The sequence below is a fragment of the Bombus bifarius genome, unplaced genomic scaffold (assembly GCF_011952205.1).
Source record: "Bombus bifarius isolate JDL3187 unplaced genomic scaffold, Bbif_JDL3187 scf7180000007970, whole genome shotgun sequence".
NCBI lineage: Eukaryota > Metazoa > Arthropoda > Insecta > Hymenoptera > Apidae > Bombus > Bombus bifarius.
In genome coordinates, this window is record NW_022884356.1 from 889,485 (window position 1) to 913,012 (window position 23,528).

The window sequence follows — 23,528 nt, forward strand, 5'->3', positions numbered from 1 at the left end:
TTTTAAAAATTACACCAGAGGACGTATTTACATTAAAATTTTTTTTTATTTTTAACTTGAGAGTAATTTATCGCTCAGTATTTAACCTATAATAACCTATAATCAATGTTTATTTGAACAAAGAATAGTTTTAATTCTTTCTTTCTATAACGTACTTATATGCACGAATACCAAATAATTTGCTTGGTCTTATTTCGATTGTAGGTAGCGCAACTAGCAGCTGACTTTAATCTATGCTTTTTTCTTTCGAGTCGCGATGTTTCTCAGTTAGTAATTTAAATGACGTTGTTATTTTATTACTTTTCTTGTATTGTAAAATTCGTAAATACGTAAGTTCACATCACGGTTTACGTAACATATATAAAACTACATAAATATATGATGCGGAACGGTTAGATATGTGATGTAAAATATACATATGTCACCGGCCGGTAATTTTGTGTACGTGGTCAGTTAATGAGGAAAACTATCATTTGAATTCATGTAGTTCATTTAGCATGTAATTGCTATTTTTTTGTTGAGGCAATATGTTTATTAATTCATTCATTTATCTCTTAATCGCGTACGTTCGATATTTTCTATTCTACTATCTCTTTTCTATGAAGTATCATAACCTATTGCTGACAATGACAAACGCCATGTGTTTTTCGTTATAGCTTTTATTGATATGATAACTAGGGTGCCTCAGGATTTAACAGCCGAGTTTCGTCAGTGTAATTTATGGCTATATTCAAGCAAAAAATGTTATATAAGCATAACTCATTTAAAACTTTATTAAAAAGTTGTAATAAAAATACTTAATATAACAATATAGGAACAATAATAAATTTGTAGTTACAGTGCTGTAAAACAAGAATAAGTATAGATTAGATAAGTATAAGACTCATTTTGATTTTACTTCATTTCAATGTGAACCAATAAACCCTTTATGTTATTTTATCACATGTATCAATATTACTTGTTAAATATATTCTTTTTCCTGAAGTTGTTTTTTGTTTCAATATAAAAATATGTTGACAAAATTTGGCTGTTGAACATTGAGACATCCTGTATAATAATGCATTGAAGATTTTAACATATAATTTTTTTTAGTATTTACCTGCTTTCCGCATATGATACAAGTATAGCTTTTATCACAAATAAATAAATATAATATCAGTATAAATAATAGTACATTTTTTATAGGTAAATTTTATAAAGGTGGTGTTTTAATTATTTAAGAGAGTAACACCTTATAGCCTCATCAATATGGTTACATTGATGAAGACAAGAGGTTTGCGTATGTCTGCACAGAAGCAGGAGACTCTTTTGAAATTGACTGTGTTATCTCTTGCAGCAATTTTATGTAAGTTTCCTAAATTAAAATAAGAAGAATTCTTGTAATATTCTAAGTAAATGTAATCGTTTTTTATAGCTTTTGCAACAAGATTGTTCTCTGTCTTAAGATTTGAGAGTGTTATCCATGAATTTGATCCATATTTTAATTATCGCACAACAAAGTATTTAGCAGAAAATGGATTTTATAGTTTTCATAATTGGTTTGATGATCGTGTTTGGTATCCTCTTGGGAGGATAATTGGAGGTATGTTCCTTTATATTAATTTTTAATTGTAATATACTTTAATCATTAATTATTTCAGGAACAATATATCCAGGATTAATGATAACATCAGCAGCATTATATCGCCTTTCATGGTTATTAAATATTACCTTAGATATACGCACTATTTGTGTCTTCCTAGCTCCATTATTTTCTAGTTTGACAACAATTATTACTTACTTACTTACCAAAGAACTGAAGGTAAAAATATATTCAATATATATGTAGTATTTTTAGTATAATAAACCAAAAATACATTACTTCATGTATGATTTTAAGGATTCTGCATCAGGATTGTTTGCTGCAGCTATGATAGCAATTGTACCTGGTTATATATCACGATCAGTGGCAGGATCTTATGATAATGAAGGCATAGCTATTTTTTGTATGTTATTTACATATTACATGTGGATCAAAGCAGTTAAAACTGGAGCAATTTGTTGGGCAACATGTGCTGCTCTTGCATATTTTTATATGGTGTCTTCTTGGGGTGGCTATGTATTCCTAATTAATCTAATTCCTTTACATGTATTAACTTTAATGGTGACTGGCAGGTTTTCTCATAGAATATACATTGCATACAGTATTGTATATTGTTTAGGAACAATTTTATCTATGCAAATATCTTTTGTTGGTTTTCAACCTGTTCAGAGCTCTGAACACATGCTTGTAAGTATAAAATATAGTATCTCTGTTTTGTAGAAAATACTCTCTACACAAAATTAATTTATATTTTGTACAGGCATTGGGAGTTTTTGGACTTTGCCAGATTCACGCTTTAGTTGATTATCTGCGTAGTAAAATGTCACAAGATGACTTCGAAGTATTATTCCGTGGTCTTGTTATTTCTGTAGTTACTATTTCATTTGTATTAGGTGTTATCTTAACTATTACAGGTATATACAATAATGATAATATATTTCTTTAGATTATAAAGAACATTTATTAATTTTTTATCATCCTAAATTGAAAGGAAAAATATCTCCATGGACTGGTCGCTTTTATTCTCTTTTGGACCCGTCCTATGCAAAGAATCACATACCGATAATTGCGTCTGTTTCGGAACATCAACCAACATCATGGAGCTCTTTTTACTTTGATCTTCAGATTTTAGTATTTCTATTTCCCTCGGGTCTATACTTCTGTTTTTCTAAGTTAACAGATTCAAATATTTTCCTCATCTTGTATGGAGTTACAAGTCTATACTTTGCTGTGAGTAAAAAGTTTTCATTAAAAATTCGTTAAAAATTGATGTCGAAAATTCGAACAAGCACTTAAATTTTAAACAATACAGGGTGTAATGGTTCGATTAATGTTGGTTTTGGCTCCAGTAATGTGTATTTTGGGTGGCATCGGAGCTTCCTCTTTACTCATCACTTATATGAAACAAGTAGAAAGAGGAAAAGTTACAGATAAAAAGTCGAAAAAGTTTGAAAGTAATTATATACTCAGAAGTGAGGTAATTACAATGAACATCTTTTCTTAACTTTCATTTTTTACGAAATTTTATATTGACATATTGATTTGCAGATTGCCACGCTCTTTATAACAGTAATGTGTATTCTCTTCTTTTCGTATACCATCCACTGTACATGGGTTACAGCAGAAGCTTATAGTTCGCCTAGTATCGTGTTATCGGCGCGTTCTCCAGATGGTGGTCGCATGATCTTTGATGATTTTAGAGAAGCGTATTATTGGTTACGGATGAATACGCCAGAAGTAATTTTATAAGTCTACTTAGACAATTTTCTGTTAATTTGCAACATTTAAAATTACGTTTCTTAACTGCAGAATGCCAAAGTAATGTCTTGGTGGGATTATGGATACCAGATCACGGCGATGGCAAATCGTACCATTTTAGTAGACAACAATACATGGAACAATACTCACATATCAAGAGTCGGCCAAGCAATGGCAAGCTCTGAGGAAAAAGCTTACGAAATAATGAGAGAACTAGATGTTAATTATGTTCTTGTTATTTTTGGAGGACTTACAGGCTACTCGTCGGATGGTATTACAATTAATATATAAACCTAAATGAAGCTATAACTTAAAATTGTCTAAGAACTTGTTCAATTATGATTTCAGACATTAATAAGTTCCTATGGATGGTGCGTATCGGCGGAAGCACTGAAAAAGGAAAATCTATAACAGAGTGGGATTATTATAACTCTGCAGGAGAATTCCGAGTTGACAAAGAAGGTTCTCCAATTTTGCTCAATTGTCTTATGTATAAAATGTGTTATTACAGATTCGGTCAAGTTTATACAGAAGGGGGTAAGTTTTTTATTATGACATGAATATAATTTATACTAGTTTAAAATAAATATAATTTGAATAATTTTATGATTAAACAGGCAAACCCTCTGGATATGACAGAGTTAGGAACATGGAAATTGGTAATAAAGACTTTGAGCTAGACATGTTAGAAGAAGCTTACACTACAGAACATTGGCTTGTACGAATTTATAAAGTGAAAGATTTAAGAAACAGAGGAATTTAAAAAAGATATGAACTAATAAGAAAAAAGTAATATTATCACATCTCTGTAAACTTTCATAATTTCACTTGCTTATAAGTTTTATAATTGTCTATAAGATATCAACATGGCACTAAATACAGAATTACAATTTCCATTAAATAGTGTAATTGAAACTTTTATAAAAAATATACTCAGGCCTCATTATATACATACATTATTTTAGTAAATATAGTTATATCGATTTACGAAATAATTTTGGAAGTAATCTTTATAATAATCGAAAAGAATCCAGCAGCATATTTATTTTAATAGCGTTTGTAAGAACGTACTATTATCTGTAACTTAAAGAATATATATATTCAGGGTATAGTTTATCAAGTTGAATATTCTTAGAGAAGCATTTATTTTAAACGTTAAATTATTAAACGATCCCTGTGTTCAAAGATAATGATCATCTTCGTAATTGCTTCCTACATATACATAAGTAATTACATTTAATAAAATGACTAAATTTAATAAAAAATGTAATTTTATTACTTATACTTACTGAGAATTAATAGGGTAAAGATTTATTATGCCATTAATCATGTGTTCATATGGAGAATAAATTTGCATTAAAGAAGATTTCTTTTGTAACCAAGGTTATATATATATGATATATATATATATATATATATATATATATATATATATATATATATCATAAACTCGAAAACTGTCAGAAACATCAGTAGTAGTATACGATGTAAAATAGTACTAATTGATTATAAAGTGATTTTGAATTGTGGTGCATGTATGTATGAACATATGTATATTAGGAATACGTATCAATTTATCATCCATATGCTTTAGAAACACATGCCTTATATCGTATGTTTTCTGGATGTGTATGGAAATATGTGATTTTCTGGTGAAGATGGAAATAAATGTAAACATACAGCATTTGTTTTTTATACATACATTTTATTCGATATATTTTACAGATTGTAAAACCATTAAAACTTAAAGATTATGAAACTCCTGAACCATAAGTGTCTTTTGTTTCAGAAATATTGTGTCATCTATGTGAATCAATACGAATTGCAATGTTTATACAATTACCATAATTATTTTACTCTTAGCAATATCGTTAATTTAAAAAACGTAGGAATGCAAACGTTCATTTAAATAATAAATTTATTGGCTGGTGCATAATAAAGTTTTACTTGCAAATTTATTTGATTATCTTCTAATAGACCATAGAGGATCCAGTTGACTTAGCGGATCAATTATTCCTTCTTTAGGTTTCTCTTGAATCGACGTCGTAGTTGAATGTATTGAATTAGCAGTAGAAGCTTTTTGTCGACCTAAAGTTTAAACAATATCATTAAACTATACTTTGTAAAAAATATTACTTTACAATACCTTGGTCAACATCTGATCGTTGGGTATTTATGCCAAGAGTTTGAAGGAAATCATCAGAAGGATGCATCTTCCTTGATGTTTTGTCCTTATTTCCCTTTAATCCTTCGAAATTCTCAAATGTCGAGCGAGTAGACGATAAAATACCACCTAAATATGCGATACGAAAATTTTATTTTGAATTAATTCGATCAAATCATATAAACAATTAGAGGAGAAATAGTTCTTACGTTTCATTAAAATGTCTTGAGCGTGGTATAATACCAACTGATACGCGAATAACAAGGACTCCTTATTTACAATTTGTTTACGGCACTTCAGAAGACCCTTGAATACAAGAGGTACATTGACTATTCCACAACCTGCACGTATATGGCATACTGTTGCTGCTGCTACTAGGAATAAGCTGCTTAGTGCTCCACCATCCAAACAATGCACCACCACTGGTTTTGTACAACGTCTCAGTGCTTGTTCTGTCATTACATCAGTTGAAAAAGTAAGCAGCGCACCTGGACTACTAGGAAAACCGCTGAAAAGTAAAAAAAAATTATATACATAAAATGATTGAATATTATTTATTTCGAAGACATACTTGGAAGGCCATGTGAGAAATTGCATGTGCACGACAGTCTTTTCTGAGTTCTTTTTAGTATTATGCACAGAAATAACTCTTTGGATGTAGGATACATGGTTTACTCTCTTTTTTAATGATATTGTAAAGCTACCAATGTTCAGAATATCTTCTTCGTTTATAGGCCAGTATATCTCTCCATTTAATTGTGCATCGGATACTAAACATGCAATTATTTCACTTTCTTGTTCCCATATCATCATCCAAAATACTTCTAATTTGTCCGGCAATGGTGCTTGAGTAATAATAAATGCTGTCGGTATCCATTGTGTAATTTCCATTATATGAGAAGCATTAATATAATTTGGAATATCTGTCGACGATATTTGTACCTTTGTTGTGTCATATGGGATACATTCCATTACTCTATTTTCCGAAGAATGAGCTAGCGCTACTGTACACGATTGTTTTCCACTTTCCCTTTCCTAAAATTCAAGTATATTATTTTGTAGTGCGATTAACAGAATAATATTTTACACTATACAAGTAATTTGGAATTCATATGATCCTACTTCAAATTCTTGGACTTCCTTCCATTTTATATCAAGATTAGTTGCTCCACTTAATGTTTTAACAAGTAAGCTATCTACAAATTTCTCATATTTTTCAACTTCATTTATAAACTTCTGCAATGCTACTGGATCCCCTAAAGGATCCTTTTTAGGTTGCACGTCATTGTACCACGTATCCCATACAATCTGCAAATTCTCGTTTTCCGTCTTATCTTCGACAGTAGTAGTGTCATTCGACTTTACTTTATCATCTTCACTAGCAGTATCTTTCGTTTCATCTTTTGTCGTATCTTTCATTACAGCTTCGTCTTGTGCATTGCTTTTATTGACAGGACGTACTTCTGGCACTAAAGGTGCATGATTTATAGTGACATCAAGGTCAGCAAGCAAGTCCACATTAGATTTCTCTGACATTGTAGCGGGTTTAGTAGGATTCGCGCTTGTCGTTGTATTAGTTCCATTGTTAGCAGCTTGCATGTATGTTTGATTGTAATTAGTGTAGTTTTCATTTCTATTAGAGGATGCTAGAAAAGTTAAACATAAAATTTAAATAATTGCAATGTTAATACAAGAAAATAGTTTGATATTTACCTTGAGTACTTTGCATTTGGAGACCATATGGTGTAGTGTAATAAATGTCAGCTACACCTTGAGGCTGATAAGTCTGTTCTGAATATTGAGAAGATGGAGTTTGACTAACCATAGAATTATTACTAGCATTTGTGTATCTTGCACTACTTTCTTGTTGTTGGCATACATTGTTAATGCCGGTATTTATTTGCAGTGTTGATTCAGAAGGTTGCTGTGATACTTGAATTGATTGTGAAGTTTGAACATTACTAGGATTGTATTCATAACATTGATTGGTGGAATTATAAGTGTATCCCATTTGGCCTTTATAAGATTCTGTCACTGGCATAGTTATTTGATTTCCTTGGATATAATTGTATCCTTGGTTGTATACATGAGAATAACCACCATACCCAGGGTACTGTTGTGGATATTGATATGCTTGTGTGTAACTTTGCATACTTGCCAAAGGCTTTGTATGACTTTGAATTATTTCTGTATTAGTAGAACAATTTGAGTATGCATATGTATTAGAAGTATCTGTAGGTAATATAGTTTGTGTATATGAAACACTGGCATGTTGCAAACCATGATAAGTATTAGGATAAGTTAAAGTGGTGTCACTAGCTGAGACTTGTGATCCATATTGGTATACTTTATCTGTATAAATTTGTTTAGTTTGTTCTGTACTACTCTGCTGTGGATATTGTACAGCATTGGAGCTGTGCAAGTTAGAAGAATATGAAGTCCCCATATTATTTACTGGAACAGTTAAAGAACTAGTAGAATAAACAGGTTGAGGAATGCTTGTATTCATATATTGTGTTTGCATATAGTGGCCAGAGGCAGGAATATTAGTCGTTTCGGATGTACTTGGATTCGATGTGACTTGTTGAGCATGTAACTCGGATGGATTATAATACATTGTACCAATGAAACTTTGAGTACATGAAACTTCACTTTGACTAATTTGAGGGAGGATATAGTTTTGCATTTGAGTATTATCCACTGGTAATACATGTTGACTGATAGTTGAAGCAGATTCTTGAGAAACAAATTTTTGTTGTGATTCAGGTATATATTGTTGCCCTTGTTGAGCCAGAGTAGTATAAAGCTGTGCTTGTACATCTGTTGTTTTATTAACTGTACTTGCTAGAGGCGCAGACGTTTGTGTCATCGATGTTTGAGGTATCTCAGCTGTAGTAACGCTAGTACTAGCAGTTTTATCAAAATTAGGAGGATATTGCTGTGCGATATTATATCCAGCATAATCAGCAGAAGGTTGGTAATTTTCATATTGTAATGTATTGGTAGGATAGTTATAAAGTGTTTGAGGATTAGCAGAATACTTATGCTGTCCATCTAAAGCTGTAGAAAATTGTCCATTGGATACAAAAGAATTTACTGGATACTGCACTGCAGTGTTTGCTGTCGTCCCAATTACTTGTGGATAAGTATTTACAGTATCTGAACTATTTACTTGCATATAGTTTTGGCTTAAAGCAGTATTTTCGTTATATGTTGAAATTTCATGTGTATAGGGTACATTCGTTTTGTAATCCGTATATGGTGTAGAATAATACTGCTGCATAGATTTCGTAGACGACATTGCATCCAACGTAGTCACTCCACTAGAATGCATTGCATTTTTATTCACTGCGTCATTCAAGTATGACTTTGTTGCTGCATCTATCTGAACTTGTTTACCTTGCTCTTTATATACATTATAATACTGATTTTGAATATTTTCCTGCCTGCTATTTAAATAATCCTTTAACTTAAGTCCACTTCCAGTTCGATTTCGACTCTGATCATAAATAGCAGCTGTTGTTGTATCAATCCTTTCTTGAGAATTTTTATTGCTATCCTGTGCAAGTATTTGTTCACGTTCTTCTTCTTGCACCTTACAAGTGCTTTTCACTCTTTGAAGTAATTTTGAGACATTTATTTCTAATTTCCTATAAAATTCGAGACCTTTGCTAGACTTTGCTAATAGGTCTTCATAAGCATCGTAAGATGCAATCAAAGAAGAAATAGTATGTTCTCGGCGTTTTAATATTTCTTCGACCCCTTTTCGTACATTAGCAGTTTGGGCATATGCATCTGTTAAAGCTGCTAAGATGTTATCTTGTGCAGCAAGATTTTGGTCTATCAATGTTACTAGAGTTTGATGTTTACTTAGCTGATCTGCAAATAAACGATCCAAGGGTCCAGAATCGGACGTGGCAGTAACTAGTAAGCGTGTTAGATCATCTTGTGAAATTGAATCTCGTAACTTTGCATGCAATTCGTTCCTCTGTCTACGCATTTCGTCAACTTTATTCAAAATGCGCCTTAGTTCCTTAGTATGCATTCGTTCTAATTCAATTGCGCTATGTGATTTTTCAGTATTTTGTTCTGATAGGTACGCACTTGGCGAAGGTATATGGGCCATAAGGTCAGCAAGCGGTTGAGAAAGTATTTTCAAATTTTTTACATGCATCGTTACTGCTTTATGAAGAGCATGATTACTTTCTGAAGCTTTATTATGAGCTTCTTCATATTTCTTAGCTTCTCTGGTTAAATCAGTGGCAACTATCGACGGAGGCCTCTTTCCAACCGTATCTTGATATTCTTTTTCTTTTTGTTCTTCATCAAGAAGAAGTTTCTTAATTTCTTTCAATATTTTTTCAACATCTTGGCTAGTATCCGATAATTTTCCCATTATATCGAGTAACTCTTGAATAATGTGTTGCTTTGCATTTAATGCTGCGCATCTTTCAACCAATTCATCAGGAAGAGGTAACCGCTCCCATTCCGTTGTTTGAGCATCGGGATCCCATAAACTCATATGTTCCAATTTTAAGGACGTTAAGTAGGTATTGAGTTGCTGATCTCTCTCTTCAATTTTGCTACCGACGGAACGTAATATTTTCGCTTTTTCTTCCGAATACAAAGAACTTGCTTCGTGCACTTTCATTGGTATTAACCTGGCAAATATATCAGGACCTGAAACTTCAGGATCATTGATGCTAAAAGATATTCCTTTAACTAAAGGAGCTCCCTTTACTGTAGGTAATGTTTCTTTTTCTGGTACTTCCTCGTGGTATATGTACTCATTTTCATTTTTAGCTGCTTTACGTTTCCCTTCTATCACGTCATTTGTAAATGTAAGTGCTTCTTCTATAGTTGCTTTTTCTCCAGGAATATTTGAATAAATTAATTGTGCTTCATTTAAGGAAGCTAATGCAGCATTATAAAATGCTACCCTTTCTCCCATCTTTCTTTGCTCCTCAGCAGCTAATCCTTGATATAAATATGTAACTGCTAAATGATAAGCTTTCTTGAATTTCAGGTAATGCTTCCAGCTCTGAAAAAGAATATTTTTAGAACAATGTTTCATTAATAACAGTAAGCAATATTTTTAAATTTTACCTTATAAATTTTAGTTCCAACGGTATCTGATATGGTTCCATCCTCACTTCCACCTTGTTCAAGTGTAGTTAATGCCAGATTGAAATAGTCCACTATCTGTCTCGCAACTTTTGCTACATGATACATATATCTTGTAGAATGATGTACAAGAGTAGACAATTAAAGCCACAAAAAATGTAATATATTTATGCAAATCTTATTTCTTTTATACTTACCTACGATTGTGGGTTTACGATTATCAAGCATACTTTTTTCTAATATACATTCTTGAGCTTGGGCTAAGCAAAGCTGGTGCATAAATGTCATAAGTTCTGGAGCTAAATCTACACCAGATGGCTGTGGGTAACTATTTTTTAAATGCTCAAACGCCCATGCTGCGCATTGAAAATGAGCACAAGCCATCTTCATCCCATCAGCTGATGTCCTTTCTGTAAGTGCTCCCAACTGAGTATGCATTGCACCAATATTATACAAGATAGAAATTATTTCAAAGCGAATATTTGCCAATGAGCAAACCATGTTTGCATATGTATCTCTCCTATTTAAAATAAAATACATTCAATTTTTTAATTCTAATGATAACTATTCATCACTATCTCAATTATTTTACCATGTGAATGTGACCGCTGCTATACCATCTTTTCCCATAGGAAATCTACTATGAAGAAAATGCAATTGACAATAATATCTTTTCAACAATGAACAACCAGCTACATCAATGGGTGGTCGTACAGCCACTGCACGTAAGCTTTCTAACTGATGTATTTCGTGTGTAAATGTTGCTGGATCTTTATTATAAAAATCACATATATACTAAAACAAAAAATGATTATAGCTCTAATTAGATTAATTGACAAACTGAAATAAATTAATGAATGATCACGCAGTTCATTTGCGAAATGGAAATATGGAATGACAATTTAAATTTGTAAATAATAAAAACAAAAATTGAGTATTTATGATAAAAAAGAAGTTGCAGTGTGATTTATTTATCCATACCTGCTTTAACTTTGGTCCAAACGTAGTAGGTTCTGGGCTAACTTTTAATTGAAACGATATCATCGGCAACCTCGGTACTGCTTCCATTGTAAATTACTCAGTAATATGTTATCTTCCCGAGGTTTCTAAAAACTGACATTTGATCATCTGTCAAACTTGTAGAAAATGGATTTAATCATGGAACATATTTTTCTTTATCACGTATATACTTACTTATGACGACTGAAGCGCCGTTTATGGGTAGATATTCATGTGTAAGAGTAATTCCATTTACAATATATAAAATATTTTTCTACAACTTACACATTATTTCAGGTAATATTTTACATTCGTTGCATCATTAATTACGATATAAAATATGAGATAGAATTAATTGAACTATGATACATATAGGGAAATTATTGGTCAAATAAAAATGCCTCTTGACGATAAGGCACACTGGAATTTGCTAACGGTTGTGTGTGTCTATAGAAAAAAATAAACATTGAATATGATGCATTAAATCTATCCTCGAGATACTATTTGTTTATTTTTCCGATTAATAAATGAACAGTGACAAAATTCGTTGCATTTTGGCGCTGCGGTTGTTGAAATAATGTGTTACGTATGTAACTAAATCTAGTGATAAATCTAGTGAATTTTTGTATTTCATGGTTGTTTTGTTCGTAACTATATACATAATTATGTATGGCGAAGCGCCATTAAGAAATGGACCTGATTAATTGTAATATGTAGCCGCTTGTAATTGCTTGTAATTGCTTGTAATTGCTTGTAATGTGTCAAAAAATAGGTTACTTTTGAACCGTTAGATTTCTAAAGTTAAGACACATACATTTTTGGATTATACGTGTCGAAAACTATCATAATATATAAAAGAAGTCAATCATTTTATGTCCTCTAAAGTAAAGTACAGCTTTGACATGGATATTGATAATCAAAGTGAAGATGGAGAAATAAAGAAAAGCCCTTTAAAGGATATGGACGATTTCAGGTATAAAATTACACGATGCTTTGTTAACTAACTAACCTCAATTCTCAAACTGCATTTTTAAAATAATAAGATCTTTTCTTAATACAGGTTGTTTCAGAAAGTTAGTGCCAAACTTCAACTCAGGAATATGCAGTACTCCTTAAAACAAACAAAAATATTTTAATAAACGTGGATCCAAATATTATTAGTTTTGGAGTTACAAATCATTTTTAATTATGAGCTTGTAACAACATAAGAGATTTTATTGCATATGTATCTACAACTTATGGAGTAAATTATGAAATTAAGCATACTGATATCATCTAACGACAATGGCAGAAGAATGTACTTTATCGTTTTATTGTTTGTGTACCATTTATGTGATTATAGAGTTATTCTACAGTTTAGTTTACATTATTTAATAGTCCTATGAAGAAATATACTGAATTGTGTGTTGAAATGAAAGGAAATTCTATGGAACATATGCTGTAGACAGAGGTAGATAATACTTTATTGATTAAAACATTTTATAACTCTAAAATTAATATTTGGACTCATGTTTAAGCTCTTGAGGTTTGACGTCAACTTTCTGGAATACTCTGTATATGCATTTGTACTGCTAGAAAGAAGTCTTATAGGGGAAGTATGAGTTTCATTGGTTATTTCTAACACATTTAGTGCAGTTATAAAGATAAGCACACGTATTGACAGAAAGTGTCATATATAAATAAAACAATATAGCAACATGTGATGGTAAGTAATGGAGAACAGTACCTCCTTTGCCTTTGTCCTGCTATAGACTTCTTTTCAGTAGTGCATATATGTACATATTGTTTTTTTTTACTTTTTGAATAAAGAAAAATAAGGTAATAGTGAGCAGTTTGGTGTGTGTCTATGATTGTTTTCAAACTTTAGTATATTATAAAGGATTGTTTAGAGAAGCAAAGTATCACAAAAAACAGAGTTGTGAACAAGTATAAATACTTTTAATTTGACTATAAAACTAAACCTAAACCTAATCTCTAACTATATGAGAGAAATTGAATCGGAACTAAACATTAAACAGGTAAAAGAGGAGTTTAATTTAATATTTATTAATAAAATAGTCACAAGAAAGAAAATAACAATACATGTAACAAATATACAAAAAATGGAACTTAATAATCATCTTTGTTGCTAACAGTATCTAGCTATTTCAACTGATCTGTGTTTGACGACCACTGTATGACGTTTTGATGACTGTTCAATTTTAATTTAGCTCTAGTGGACGAATCGCGAAATACAAATGACAAAATTTAATACGGTTTGGACTAGATTGAGGTTAGTTTAGGATTAGGTTTAAAGTAAAATTAAAAATACTTATAATTGTTTGCGACACTTTTTTCGTAATATTTTGCTTCCTTAAGTAGTTCCTTTTAATATACTAAAGTTTGAAAACAATCAAACCTACCAAATTGCTCACTATTAGCGAAAATAAGTTTCAATATGTATTTAATAATATCTAATATGTCGTTAAGTTCTAATAATAATATTTTTCATTATTGACCTGTCTTTTTTTTAAGTTAGATATGTTGTACATGCATTGCACGTATATATCAAATGAAAAAAAAAACATACATATTCTGCCAAATCAGTTTTGTATGCTTAAGCATTAGTTGTTTTGAGAAAAATATATTTAAAGTTTTTCAGAGGAGGATGGGGGAGATACAGCAGACTCTTTGGATATAAAACCACCACAGGCTGTAGTCCGACATCACAAATCTAATTCATCACGAAGAAGAGACAAACACAGTGATAGAAGAGATCGTAGGGAAGAAAAGGAAAGAAAATCTAGACATCATGATCGTGGGGAGGATAGACATAGAGATAAACATAGACACCGTAGGCATGGTGTTGATATTTTGGAAAGATCAGAGCGTTCAGAAGGTTCCAAAAGAGATAGGGAAAGGCTTGAAAGGCTAGAAAGAATGGAAAGTCATAGAGATAGAGAGTCTAGACATGATAGGAAAGAAAGAAGTACAGGAGACCGTGTTTTGGAGGATCTGAGAGAAAGGTATGCAATATCTCACATTTACGTTGACAAATAAAGCTATATTTTCTATTAATATGTCTAACTTACAGATTATTGGATAAGAGAAGGGAAAGACGAGAAGATTCGCGAGACATTCGGGATTACAAAGTGGAAACTCGTCGCGAGATTCGTTTGGACGATACTCGGGAATTACGCGAATCGCGTGAGCGTAGAGATATACGGTTGGAAGATATGCGAGAACGTCGCGAGACTCGTACTATCGATGATATTAGAGAACGACGTGAAATTCGAATGGAGGAACATAGGCATATGAGAGTATTGGAAGAGCAGTACTCTGAAACTGAGTTAATGGAACGGCCCGAAAGAAGTGAGAAACGTCATAAAAGATCACATAAACATGATCGACTTCGTGAAAGAGACAGAGAAAAAGCAGAACGCGAAAAAGAACATAGAGAAAAACAATTGCGTGAAGCGATGGAAATTGTCACGGAAGAACCAGATGATATGGAAATTAATGAAATACCGATACAGCCGAAGGATCCGAAAGAAATGACCGAACAGGAACTTAGGAAAGAAAGGTTACTGGAAGCGGATAGAGAAATGGCGAGGAGAAAAGAAGTCTCTAGATTAGAGTTGGAAGCGCGACGAATGAAAAGAGGGGAAAAACGACCTCTAAGCCCAGACAACAATCAAGATCCATCTATCGTGGAATTATCGGACGAGAGTCCGAGTCCTGCTCGTTCGGATGAAGTTCGTTCTAAATCTGTGGAGTAAGGATTAAGGCATAATATCTGTTGTAATCGATATCATGATATTCTATTTTTGATTTCTAAAACACCTTGGTTATTTGTTTACAGATCTAGACATTCATCCGACGGAGAAAGAAGTATGCGCGAGAGGTCCTCCGATAGACATTCTTCCGACTCATCCGAATCTAGCAGCGATGATGACGATGAATCTAATGATTCAAATAAAGGTTCTAACGCCGATTCTAATGATGGTTCCGATTACAATAATCCGAGCCCCTTATCTGTTGATCGGTTGGCGAAGTCTGATCACTCTGACGGAGAATCGCCTGGACACGTAGATTCAAACGGCGCGTCTAAGAATGTAGAAGAAGAAGAAAAAAAGGAAGACGAAGAGCCTGAATTACCTCCATATTTGCCAGCAATTCAAGGTGCGTAATTGAATTTGTTTATTTGATTTGTTTATTTGTTTGTTTGATTTTCGTGTTGTGCAATAAACTTTTTGGCGTTTCAGGTTGTAGAAGTGTAGAAGAATTTCAGTGTTTAAATCGTATTGAGGAAGGTACATACGGTGTAGTGTACAGAGCACGTGATAAACGTACAGATGAAATCGTTGCTTTGAAACGTTTAAAAATGGAGAAAGAAAAGGAAGGTTTTCCGATTACCAGTCTCAGAGAAATAAATACTCTGCTGAAAGCTCAGCATCCAAATATCGTTACTGTTCGAGAAATAGTTGTTGGTAGCAATATGGATAAGATATTTATCGTAATGGATTATGTTGAGCATGATTTAAAATCGTTAATGGAAACGATGAAACAAAAGAAACAAGTTTTTATACCAGGTAAATATGACGAAATAATTGTATTATTGATAAAAGAAATAAAATATGAATATTTTGTCCACAGGAGAAGTTAAATGTCTTATGCAACAATTATTACGAGCAGTTGCTCATTTACACGATAATTGGATACTTCATCGAGATTTGAAAACATCGAATTTGTTACTAAGTCACCGAGGTATTTTGAAAGTTGGTGATTTTGGTTTAGCACGAGAATACGGTTCTCCTTTAAGACAATATACTCCGATTGTAGTAACACTTTGGTACAGAGCTCCTGAATTGCTACTAAGTGGAAAGGAATATAGCACTCCTATCGATATGTGGTCGGTGGGGTAAGAAAAAATATTATAGAATCAGTATTTTTTTCATTTAAATATGTTTGCGTTATCAGTGATATTATATGTTTCTTCCAGATGCATTTTTGCCGAATTATTAAGAATGGAGGCACTCTTCCCAGGTAAATCCGAAATTGATCAATTAAACAGGATATTCAAGGAATTAGGTACACCAAATGATCGGATATGGCCTGGATATAGCAAACTGCCGATGGTGCAGAAAATTCCATTCGCTCATTATCCCGTAAACAATCTGAGACAACGTTTCAGCTTATCTTTATCAGATTTAGGCATCGAGTTATTAAATAAGTATGATTCTTTAAGTAATGTTTTTTAAATCTAACGTCGTTTTTCTTTTTTCGTTAACTTAAAACAAATTTTTCTTTTTAGGTTTCTCACGTACGATCCTCAACAACGAATTTCGGCAGAGGATGCTTTAAAACATGGCTACTTTACAGAAGCACCGTTACCAATAGATCCACAAATGTTTCCTACATGGCCAGCCAAGTCAGAACTTGGTGTACGAACAGCGAATGCTTCACCAAAACCACCAAGCGGCGGGAGGGAGTACAAACAATTAGGAGACGGAGACGATGCTGATCTAAGCAACTCCGGTTTTCACATGGGTCTTACCGAAGGCGGTAGACAACCACCAATTGGCGGCGGATTCCATTTAAAATTTTGAACATATGCGAAGAATTCTTAATCGAACTAGAATTATTGTTTTTCTACAGAATGAAGTTTGTACATCAATTTCGAAATATTTATTTGCATTTGAAATTGTATCAAATGAATAAAAAATTAAATAATTAACATTGTTCGTGTTTTTTATTTCGTAGCTAACTAAACCTTATCTTTCATACGGGCTTTATTTTATGTAACAGTTGATACTTTTTGTTGCCAGGAAGAGATAGTTGATTAGAAGACCTCCAACAAGAACTTAATTCTATTGAGTTTATTGAGTTTAATACATTATAGGCTTAAAAGATTCTTTGAAATGTATACATTCGATAAAGCGTAGCTTCATTATCAAAGAATTTCAGCAATTTTATTTTCCAGCGTTGTTCATATTTTTCGGTAGACCTAGCAGCGAGTTTATGAGTTCAGAGTTGCGTTTAGAATGACAGAGGCAGGGTGGCAACATCAGCAGTCTTGCAAATTGTAAATCATTATTCTAGAAACACGTTTCACATATTTATTAGCATCGTTAAAACTAAACAGAAGTGGTATTTTATATTTTCTTACCATTCCTCTGCCGTATGGAAGATTCAACCCCAACAGATTCCTATAAGAATCTTCAGTTGTTCCCAGTATTTGGTACGTGATTCCCAGCATCACAAGTAAGATCAGCACGTATTTTACCGGTGTCATACTTCGTATACAAATACATGTGAAAATGATTAATTACCCTCCTTAATTTAGTTTCAAATTTAAACAATTTTATACAATTACCTGTTCTCCGTAATTGATGCAAGTGCAAGTACTGTTTCTGTTAGCCGGGTAAAGCGGAATTGCCCTGAGAGCTGCAAGCTGCGGTACTTTTATACGGGTGATGCTCGTGGGGGTTGAAATCTGGCCACGACAGACGGATCTGTGAATGACAGTTATCTCCTTGAGGAAATATCGAAGAAATTCATCCATTTTCTTTTTCAATTATTATATAAGCTCTAGCATTGTTTATGACAGAGTTTTTAATCCACCTGGTGGGCAGAGGATACGTTTCCTCTCCTTCTTACTTTAGAAATAACTTTCTGATGACATATCATTTCATCATAATATTTCTTCACAGCATCACGACGAATCGAAATTTCCGAAGATTATTATTTTTTCATCCAAAGATGTTGGCCATGGATTTCTTGGACACCTTGATCCTTCTGCTTAATTTTCCATGATGGTTCACCATTCTCCCAAAACTTCCTAAAAGGTTCCCCTTTTTGCTTTTTTTTTTTTTCGCAACAACATCCTCTTTGAGAATATTATCTTTTACGTATAATAAATTTAACACACAGGTGTGACGAAAGTAATGACGATTGTGACGGATATAAAGGAAGCGATAGGACTAACAAGAGTACCAATATGCTCCTATTAATATGCATTATTTTCATCATTACTATTATGCTGGGTCATTGACGCTCCTCCTAAGTTGCCTTACATATTGAAAGAGCAGATCAAAGTCGAGTAAGAATCTTACCGAAGGTATTGGCATTCACAAACACGCAGTGCATGAACGTCTTATCTACATTTACGACGCAATGCTTTCCAGTTAACGATACGATAACGCAAACATATGGAATTTATGTATACATTTACGTTGTAGAAGAATATCGGAGCTCTCAGGTGTTCAACTTTACGATTATTTACAATGTCTTTTGCTTTTCGCTCATTAGCGACGCCTCGCGCGATTTCTCCCTTGGCCTCCCTTTGCGGACGAGCACGAGAAAAGTTGCCTTAATCCTTAAAGGACGAGGCCTCGAGAGGATGTCTTATTCGGACGAATTTAAGAATGCCAATCGTATATTGTAATCTCAAGATATATGGTAATATGTTTCGTTTCTGTCTCGTTAACGGCGTTTCGTGCGATCTCTCATGTTCTCGCTTCCCTCTGCGGAGGAACAAGAGGAAACTTTCGTTAATTCTTAAAAGACGAAACTTCGGAAGGATGTTCTATTGGAACGAATTGAAAAATTACATTGTAATTCCGTACGTGAAACGTATAAAGATCGTAATCGTAATAAATCACAATCGCAAAGTAATGCAATCTTATTATACAGTTCCAATAATTAAGGAATTGTATTTATTCATGAGACGCCTACACGAAGATGAAGAGCGATAAATAACGAAGATAGGTTCGATATCCTTCGCGGTTGGGCAGTTACGAGAGAATAGAGGGGAAGAATGTGAGGACAAAGGAAAACGAAAAAGTAAAAGAAAGAGAAGGAAAGAGGAAGGAGAGGAAGAGAGCCTAGAGTTCCAAGAGTCCATACACGATAATCGAAATCTTTGTAACCTGGGATAGGTGTGGGTCACTAACCAGCAACCGGCAGAAAGCTGGCTTGAGACTGGTACCGTGGCCTTGATTCTTTCTTAAGACCCTTCAATCCAAACTTGAAGGCATGTGTCGCGTGTCGATCATGTTACAATTCAGTTTTCCTCATACGCCAGGCTTACCTTATACGTTGCGTCGGTTCTTCGAAAATCACCAAGCAATCTTCCTTAGCTATTTATCCCTATCCCTAGAAATCTCTTTTGTAGAACTCTGCCTTTTCTTTCGCTTTGCTTCTGTAACTGGAATTCGTCGTGGAATAATTAACACCATTGATGATGTAATTAAAAGCTGTTTGATTTCTTCGCTACAAGTAACGTAACTTTAATTGACGAATGGATTCCCGTGGCTTTCCCAAGGATTCCACTCCTTTCCAACACGTGTTGTGTAAATCACACAGGCGATGTAATTGGAAACATCGGCACACGGTCGTTTTGGCCTCCCGAATTATCTATTGGCCTCCTGTTAATAGCTTTCTCGTGTACATATCCGTGGCAAAATATTAAACGATCGTCCAAGCTGAGATTTCTAGGAGGAAAGATGCATTAATGGTTTCTATTAGTTACACCAGACAATGTATTATTCTATTGGGTCAAGGCTGGCGAAGAATCATGGAATCACGTCAAATTTCGTTGGTCATCCTCCATACTTTCCCTTTCTCAAGTTTTCAATTTCTATTATTTTTTTTCGTGAAACCAGCGCGCTATTGATCGTATCTCTCGGCTAGATAGAAGATAAGAATCCTTGTAAGAGGGACGACGGTACGTGTCTGTGTACGAATTTTCTATCCATCATATATACAATTTTGTCATACGACGTTTCTTGCCGTGTGACTTAATTATGCATTCCGTTTAGCCGTTAAAGCGCTTTAACAGGTTTTACGTACGAAAAACTCATACAACCTGTATCGAAACACATTTGACTTCCCGATGCCAATGAACTTCAAAGACTACGTCAATAATCCGTTCCCGTCGTTCTGGCCCCTGGTCCTCGAACGCAAACTGGATCTTTCACGCCGAATTCGTTTGGGGAACGAAGAACAATTAATCGATTGGCATTCTGAAATTTGAATACTTGTCCCGTCTAGCTCCTCCTAGCTACGCATCTGTCTCCGTTCCTCCGCTTTTGTTCTCTCGTTTCATCGAGAAACCTCACCTTCCCTCGTCTTTCACCGAATCTAATCGCGGATCGACGGCCTGGAAGCCGGTACGTTCGTTACTTAAATTTTGGTTTTAGCGTAAATGATCTTCCACTCTTTTTCTCTTCCTTTCGCCGTTAGAAAGCAAACAAGCCGATAAAACAACCGGTTGCAAGTTCAAGGCGAATCGGCTATTCCATAAAGTGCCTTATTTTTAGGATTCTTGGGGATACCTGTGCCGCCACGATCGATTCCCAAATTCTCCAATGGGACGAGTCTCTTCTTTGCTTGACTTCCAACTCGCTACTTTTTCTTTCTTCGCCACTAAACTCGACACAAAGGTTTGGAAGCCTTCGTTCCTTAACGATCCTATCCACGTTATCCTTTTTTCCCTTGCCGTTCTGCCGCTTTATCGCCCGGGCTTTTATCTAACACGCGAAAGCTATAACAACGAGAAATTCATCGATTCGTGGAATTAATAAAATTTTGTTTTTCTGAACTTGCATGCCAGGAGGTCGCGATTCAAGGATTGTAACGTAACGGAGGCGTATCTCTCGTTGCCAGTTTATCGAAAGAAATATTTTGTGTTATTCAAAAACTCGTGTCTAGCTTGATTAAAAAAAGAAAAAAAAAAAAAGAATTGCAGAGACAGTCGAGTTGAATTTTTTTTCCGGGTATATATAGGTATTTCGATATCTGGCACACGCTGTCCCGTCGATAATAAATTTGCAAATTACGATCGTAAGCATTAAATTACGATTCGTGGCGGAAGCATTCACGGCAACGGGTTTCCAGTATCATTGAAACCAAGGTGTACTAAACGGAGAACGAGTATGGCATTCGTAACGGATCGCGCTATCCTAGAGACACAGTATCATACTAATCAGCCCTAGCGCAAACCAAAACACTACTGCATGGGATATTGTTGCGCGGACACGATACGATAACGCTTCCACTTGTACTCGAACTGATAATGCGCTTGTTTATCACAATGCACTAATTTAGTGATCTACTGGGAATCGTCGTACTTTTTTGCGGCAGTTAACGCGTCGCAATGGAGCGGAACGGACGCAGTTATAAATTGTAAGTTCATTCAATTCGAATTTCCGGCGTGAACAGTTCTATCGCAGTGGTAAAGCGATATGCGAAATTGTCAAGAGTAGCATGTATATCGCATATCTACTTCGACAGCGTCAGAAGCCAAAATAATTTAGTTAAAAGACTACCAAAGGAGGATTTCCAGGACTAAGGATGGAAAATTACAAAGATAATACTTGTTGACCATCGTTCGTTAAAGTCGATTCTTCCCATGCAATATTATGTATTTAGCTAGAGTATTAGATCGAGTCGTGTTACTTTCAAAATACATGTACATCGTAACATTATCATTGAGTTTCCTTTATATACGACGAATAATAATTAAATAGAAAAAGAAAACGGTAAATTACGGTATACACGCGTATCTTTTTAAAACAACCTATATCCGAGTTCTAATGAGAGACTTGAAGCATTCGTTTCATTCGATAAAGCATCATCGAAAAAGGCTTTACTGCTAATCGGATTCGTTTCACGAAACTATTGCACGAGATAAGGGTTAAAGGAGAAACGAAAATGGCTATACGTATGTGGCGGGGAAAGATAAAGTCATATATATCGAGATTAGAAGCTACGAAACCGTGGAGATGCAAGTTAAGGTGCAGGATCACGCACACAAAATCGCTGCACGGTGTGTCGTTGCTTCGAGACAAGGCGTATCGCGCCGCGTTCAGAATTGGTGTACGTACACTGTCATGTTCTTCGTGGTCAAGGACGTCGGAGACAGGGTCTCCGCGTAGGGTGCGGGAGCCGCGGGGTCCCTAGGCGATGGAGTAGGTATATATGGGCGTCCCCGCGCGTTCAGAATACCAGATTCATGCAAGTTAGCCCTCCCCGCGAAGCGGGTGGTGCGCTTTGAAAAATTCATCGCGAACGACCTGACGGAGTAGTTGTCCGGAGGGGCCCAGTCACGGCTTCTCAATCATCATCGGTCAGTGCAGTAGAATCGGCTGCCATTCACGCTTCTTCGGATCGGCCAGTTCGTAGAGCGGCCACAACCTGGACACCTTCTGCTGCACAACGTCCCTTTGTTACTCGCTTACGCCAAGGTTCGTCCGTTTTCTTGATTAAATTTCTTTGATTCTTATTAGATATACGTTATAACGAGATTACGAGATGTATATTTTTTATCAGATAAAAATATGGTTGTTTTCTCGTGACGAAGAAAATGATCGATGTTCTAGGTCGCGGTTGTCGAGTTTTCGAGACACGTTGCTTTCGGAATGTAAATTTCAACTTTTTCACGGGTTTGCGTCTTCCCTGTAATTTACACGGGTCCGTTATTATCCGCAGAAAATTACATCTCTATATGCGTGCGACCATAATTTACTACCACTGGAACGCGCTTCTCGGTGATAAACTAAAAAAAAGAAGACGATGTAATATTCGGTCTATTAAGTAGTCGTTAAAGCAGTTTGATTCTCGTTAAACATCGATCGATTGACTTATATATATATATTTTTAGCATCGTTCGATATTATATTTTACAATTTTTATCTCGTCTAAACCCGTATTAGAAACCAACGAATTCTCGAAAATGTTGCGAATCTGTTCGAATTCAGTTGTAAAGTTGTTCAGTTGTAAAGCAGTTTGATTCTCGTTAAACATCCATCGATTGACTTATATATATATTTTTAGCATCGTTCGATATTATATTTTACAATTTTTATCTTGTCTCAACCCGTATTAGAAACCAACGAATTCTCGAAAATGTTGCGAATC

At 34.4% G+C, this 23,528-nt stretch overlaps 4 protein-coding genes across 14 annotated transcripts; 2 read left to right on the forward strand and 2 right to left on the reverse strand.

The window, feature by feature from the left end:
• The first annotated feature begins 208 nt into the window (after positions 1 to 208).
• LOC117213455 (dolichyl-diphosphooligosaccharide--protein glycosyltransferase subunit STT3A) lies at positions 209 to 4,701 on the forward strand. Of its 5 annotated transcripts, none has more exons than XM_033458833.1 (12): positions 209 to 329; positions 1,186 to 1,345; positions 1,415 to 1,582; positions 1,641 to 1,801; positions 1,880 to 2,269; positions 2,343 to 2,496; positions 2,574 to 2,812; positions 2,895 to 3,059; positions 3,131 to 3,319; positions 3,392 to 3,611; positions 3,689 to 3,877; positions 3,958 to 4,701. In XM_033458833.1, the coding sequence occupies exons 2-12, from the start codon at positions 1,249 to 1,251 to the stop codon at positions 4,101 to 4,103; spliced, it is 2,118 nt and encodes a 705-aa protein (XP_033314724.1). In that variant the 5' UTR covers positions 209 to 329; positions 1,186 to 1,248; the 3' UTR covers positions 4,104 to 4,701. The 5 variants fall into 5 exon arrangements, with proteins under 5 accessions (XP_033314724.1, XP_033314695.1, XP_033314701.1 ...); XM_033458804.1 differs by having other exon boundaries at positions 231 to 466; positions 1,191 to 1,345; XM_033458810.1 differs by having other exon boundaries at positions 231 to 463; positions 1,188 to 1,345.
• A 539-nt stretch (positions 4,702 to 5,240) lies between these two features.
• On the reverse strand, positions 5,241 to 11,825 carry LOC117213371 (tyrosine-protein phosphatase non-receptor type 23). Its single transcript, XM_033458723.1, has 10 exons — positions 11,610 to 11,825; positions 11,221 to 11,423; positions 10,826 to 11,148; positions 10,611 to 10,723; positions 7,218 to 10,545; positions 6,627 to 7,150; positions 6,076 to 6,539; positions 5,714 to 6,012; positions 5,487 to 5,633; positions 5,241 to 5,428 (listed from the first exon to the last, which is right to left on the reverse strand). The coding sequence occupies exons 1-10, from the start codon at positions 11,694 to 11,696 to the stop codon at positions 5,304 to 5,306; spliced, it is 5,613 nt and encodes a 1,870-aa protein (XP_033314614.1). The 5' UTR covers positions 11,697 to 11,825; the 3' UTR covers positions 5,241 to 5,303.
• A 485-nt stretch (positions 11,826 to 12,310) lies between these two features.
• LOC117212172 (cyclin-dependent kinase 11B) lies at positions 12,311 to 17,277 on the forward strand. 6 transcript variants are annotated; one of them, XM_033456740.1, is made up of 10 exons: positions 12,491 to 12,600; positions 12,688 to 12,700; positions 12,970 to 13,077; positions 14,261 to 14,632; positions 14,701 to 15,381; positions 15,469 to 15,788; positions 15,872 to 16,198; positions 16,263 to 16,527; positions 16,609 to 16,839; positions 16,921 to 17,277. In XM_033456740.1, exons 4-10 carry the CDS (start codon positions 14,547 to 14,549, stop codon positions 17,213 to 17,215), a joined length of 2,205 nt encoding a protein of 734 aa, XP_033312631.1. In that variant the 5' UTR covers positions 12,491 to 12,600; positions 12,688 to 12,700; positions 12,970 to 13,077; positions 14,261 to 14,546; the 3' UTR covers positions 17,216 to 17,277. The 6 variants fall into 6 exon arrangements, with proteins under 6 accessions (XP_033312594.1, XP_033312604.1, XP_033312631.1 ...); XM_033456703.1 differs by lacking the exon at positions 12,970 to 13,077 and having other exon boundaries at positions 12,311 to 12,600; positions 12,688 to 12,732; XM_033456748.1 differs by lacking the exon at positions 12,970 to 13,077.
• Positions 17,278 to 17,470: 193 nt separating this feature from the next.
• LOC117211976 (pigment-dispersing hormone peptides) lies at positions 17,471 to 18,421 on the reverse strand. 2 transcript variants are annotated; one of them, XM_033456379.1, is made up of 4 exons: positions 18,267 to 18,421; positions 17,983 to 18,121; positions 17,776 to 17,902; positions 17,471 to 17,704 (listed from the first exon to the last, which is right to left on the reverse strand). In XM_033456379.1, the coding sequence occupies exons 3-4, from the start codon at positions 17,899 to 17,901 to the stop codon at positions 17,579 to 17,581; spliced, it is 252 nt and encodes an 83-aa protein (XP_033312270.1). In that variant the 5' UTR covers position 17,902; positions 17,983 to 18,121; positions 18,267 to 18,421; the 3' UTR covers positions 17,471 to 17,578. The 2 variants fall into 2 exon arrangements, with proteins under 2 accessions (XP_033312270.1, XP_033312279.1); XM_033456388.1 differs by lacking the exon at positions 18,267 to 18,421 and having other exon boundaries at positions 17,983 to 18,195.
• Positions 18,422 to 23,528: the final 5,107 nt, after the last annotated feature.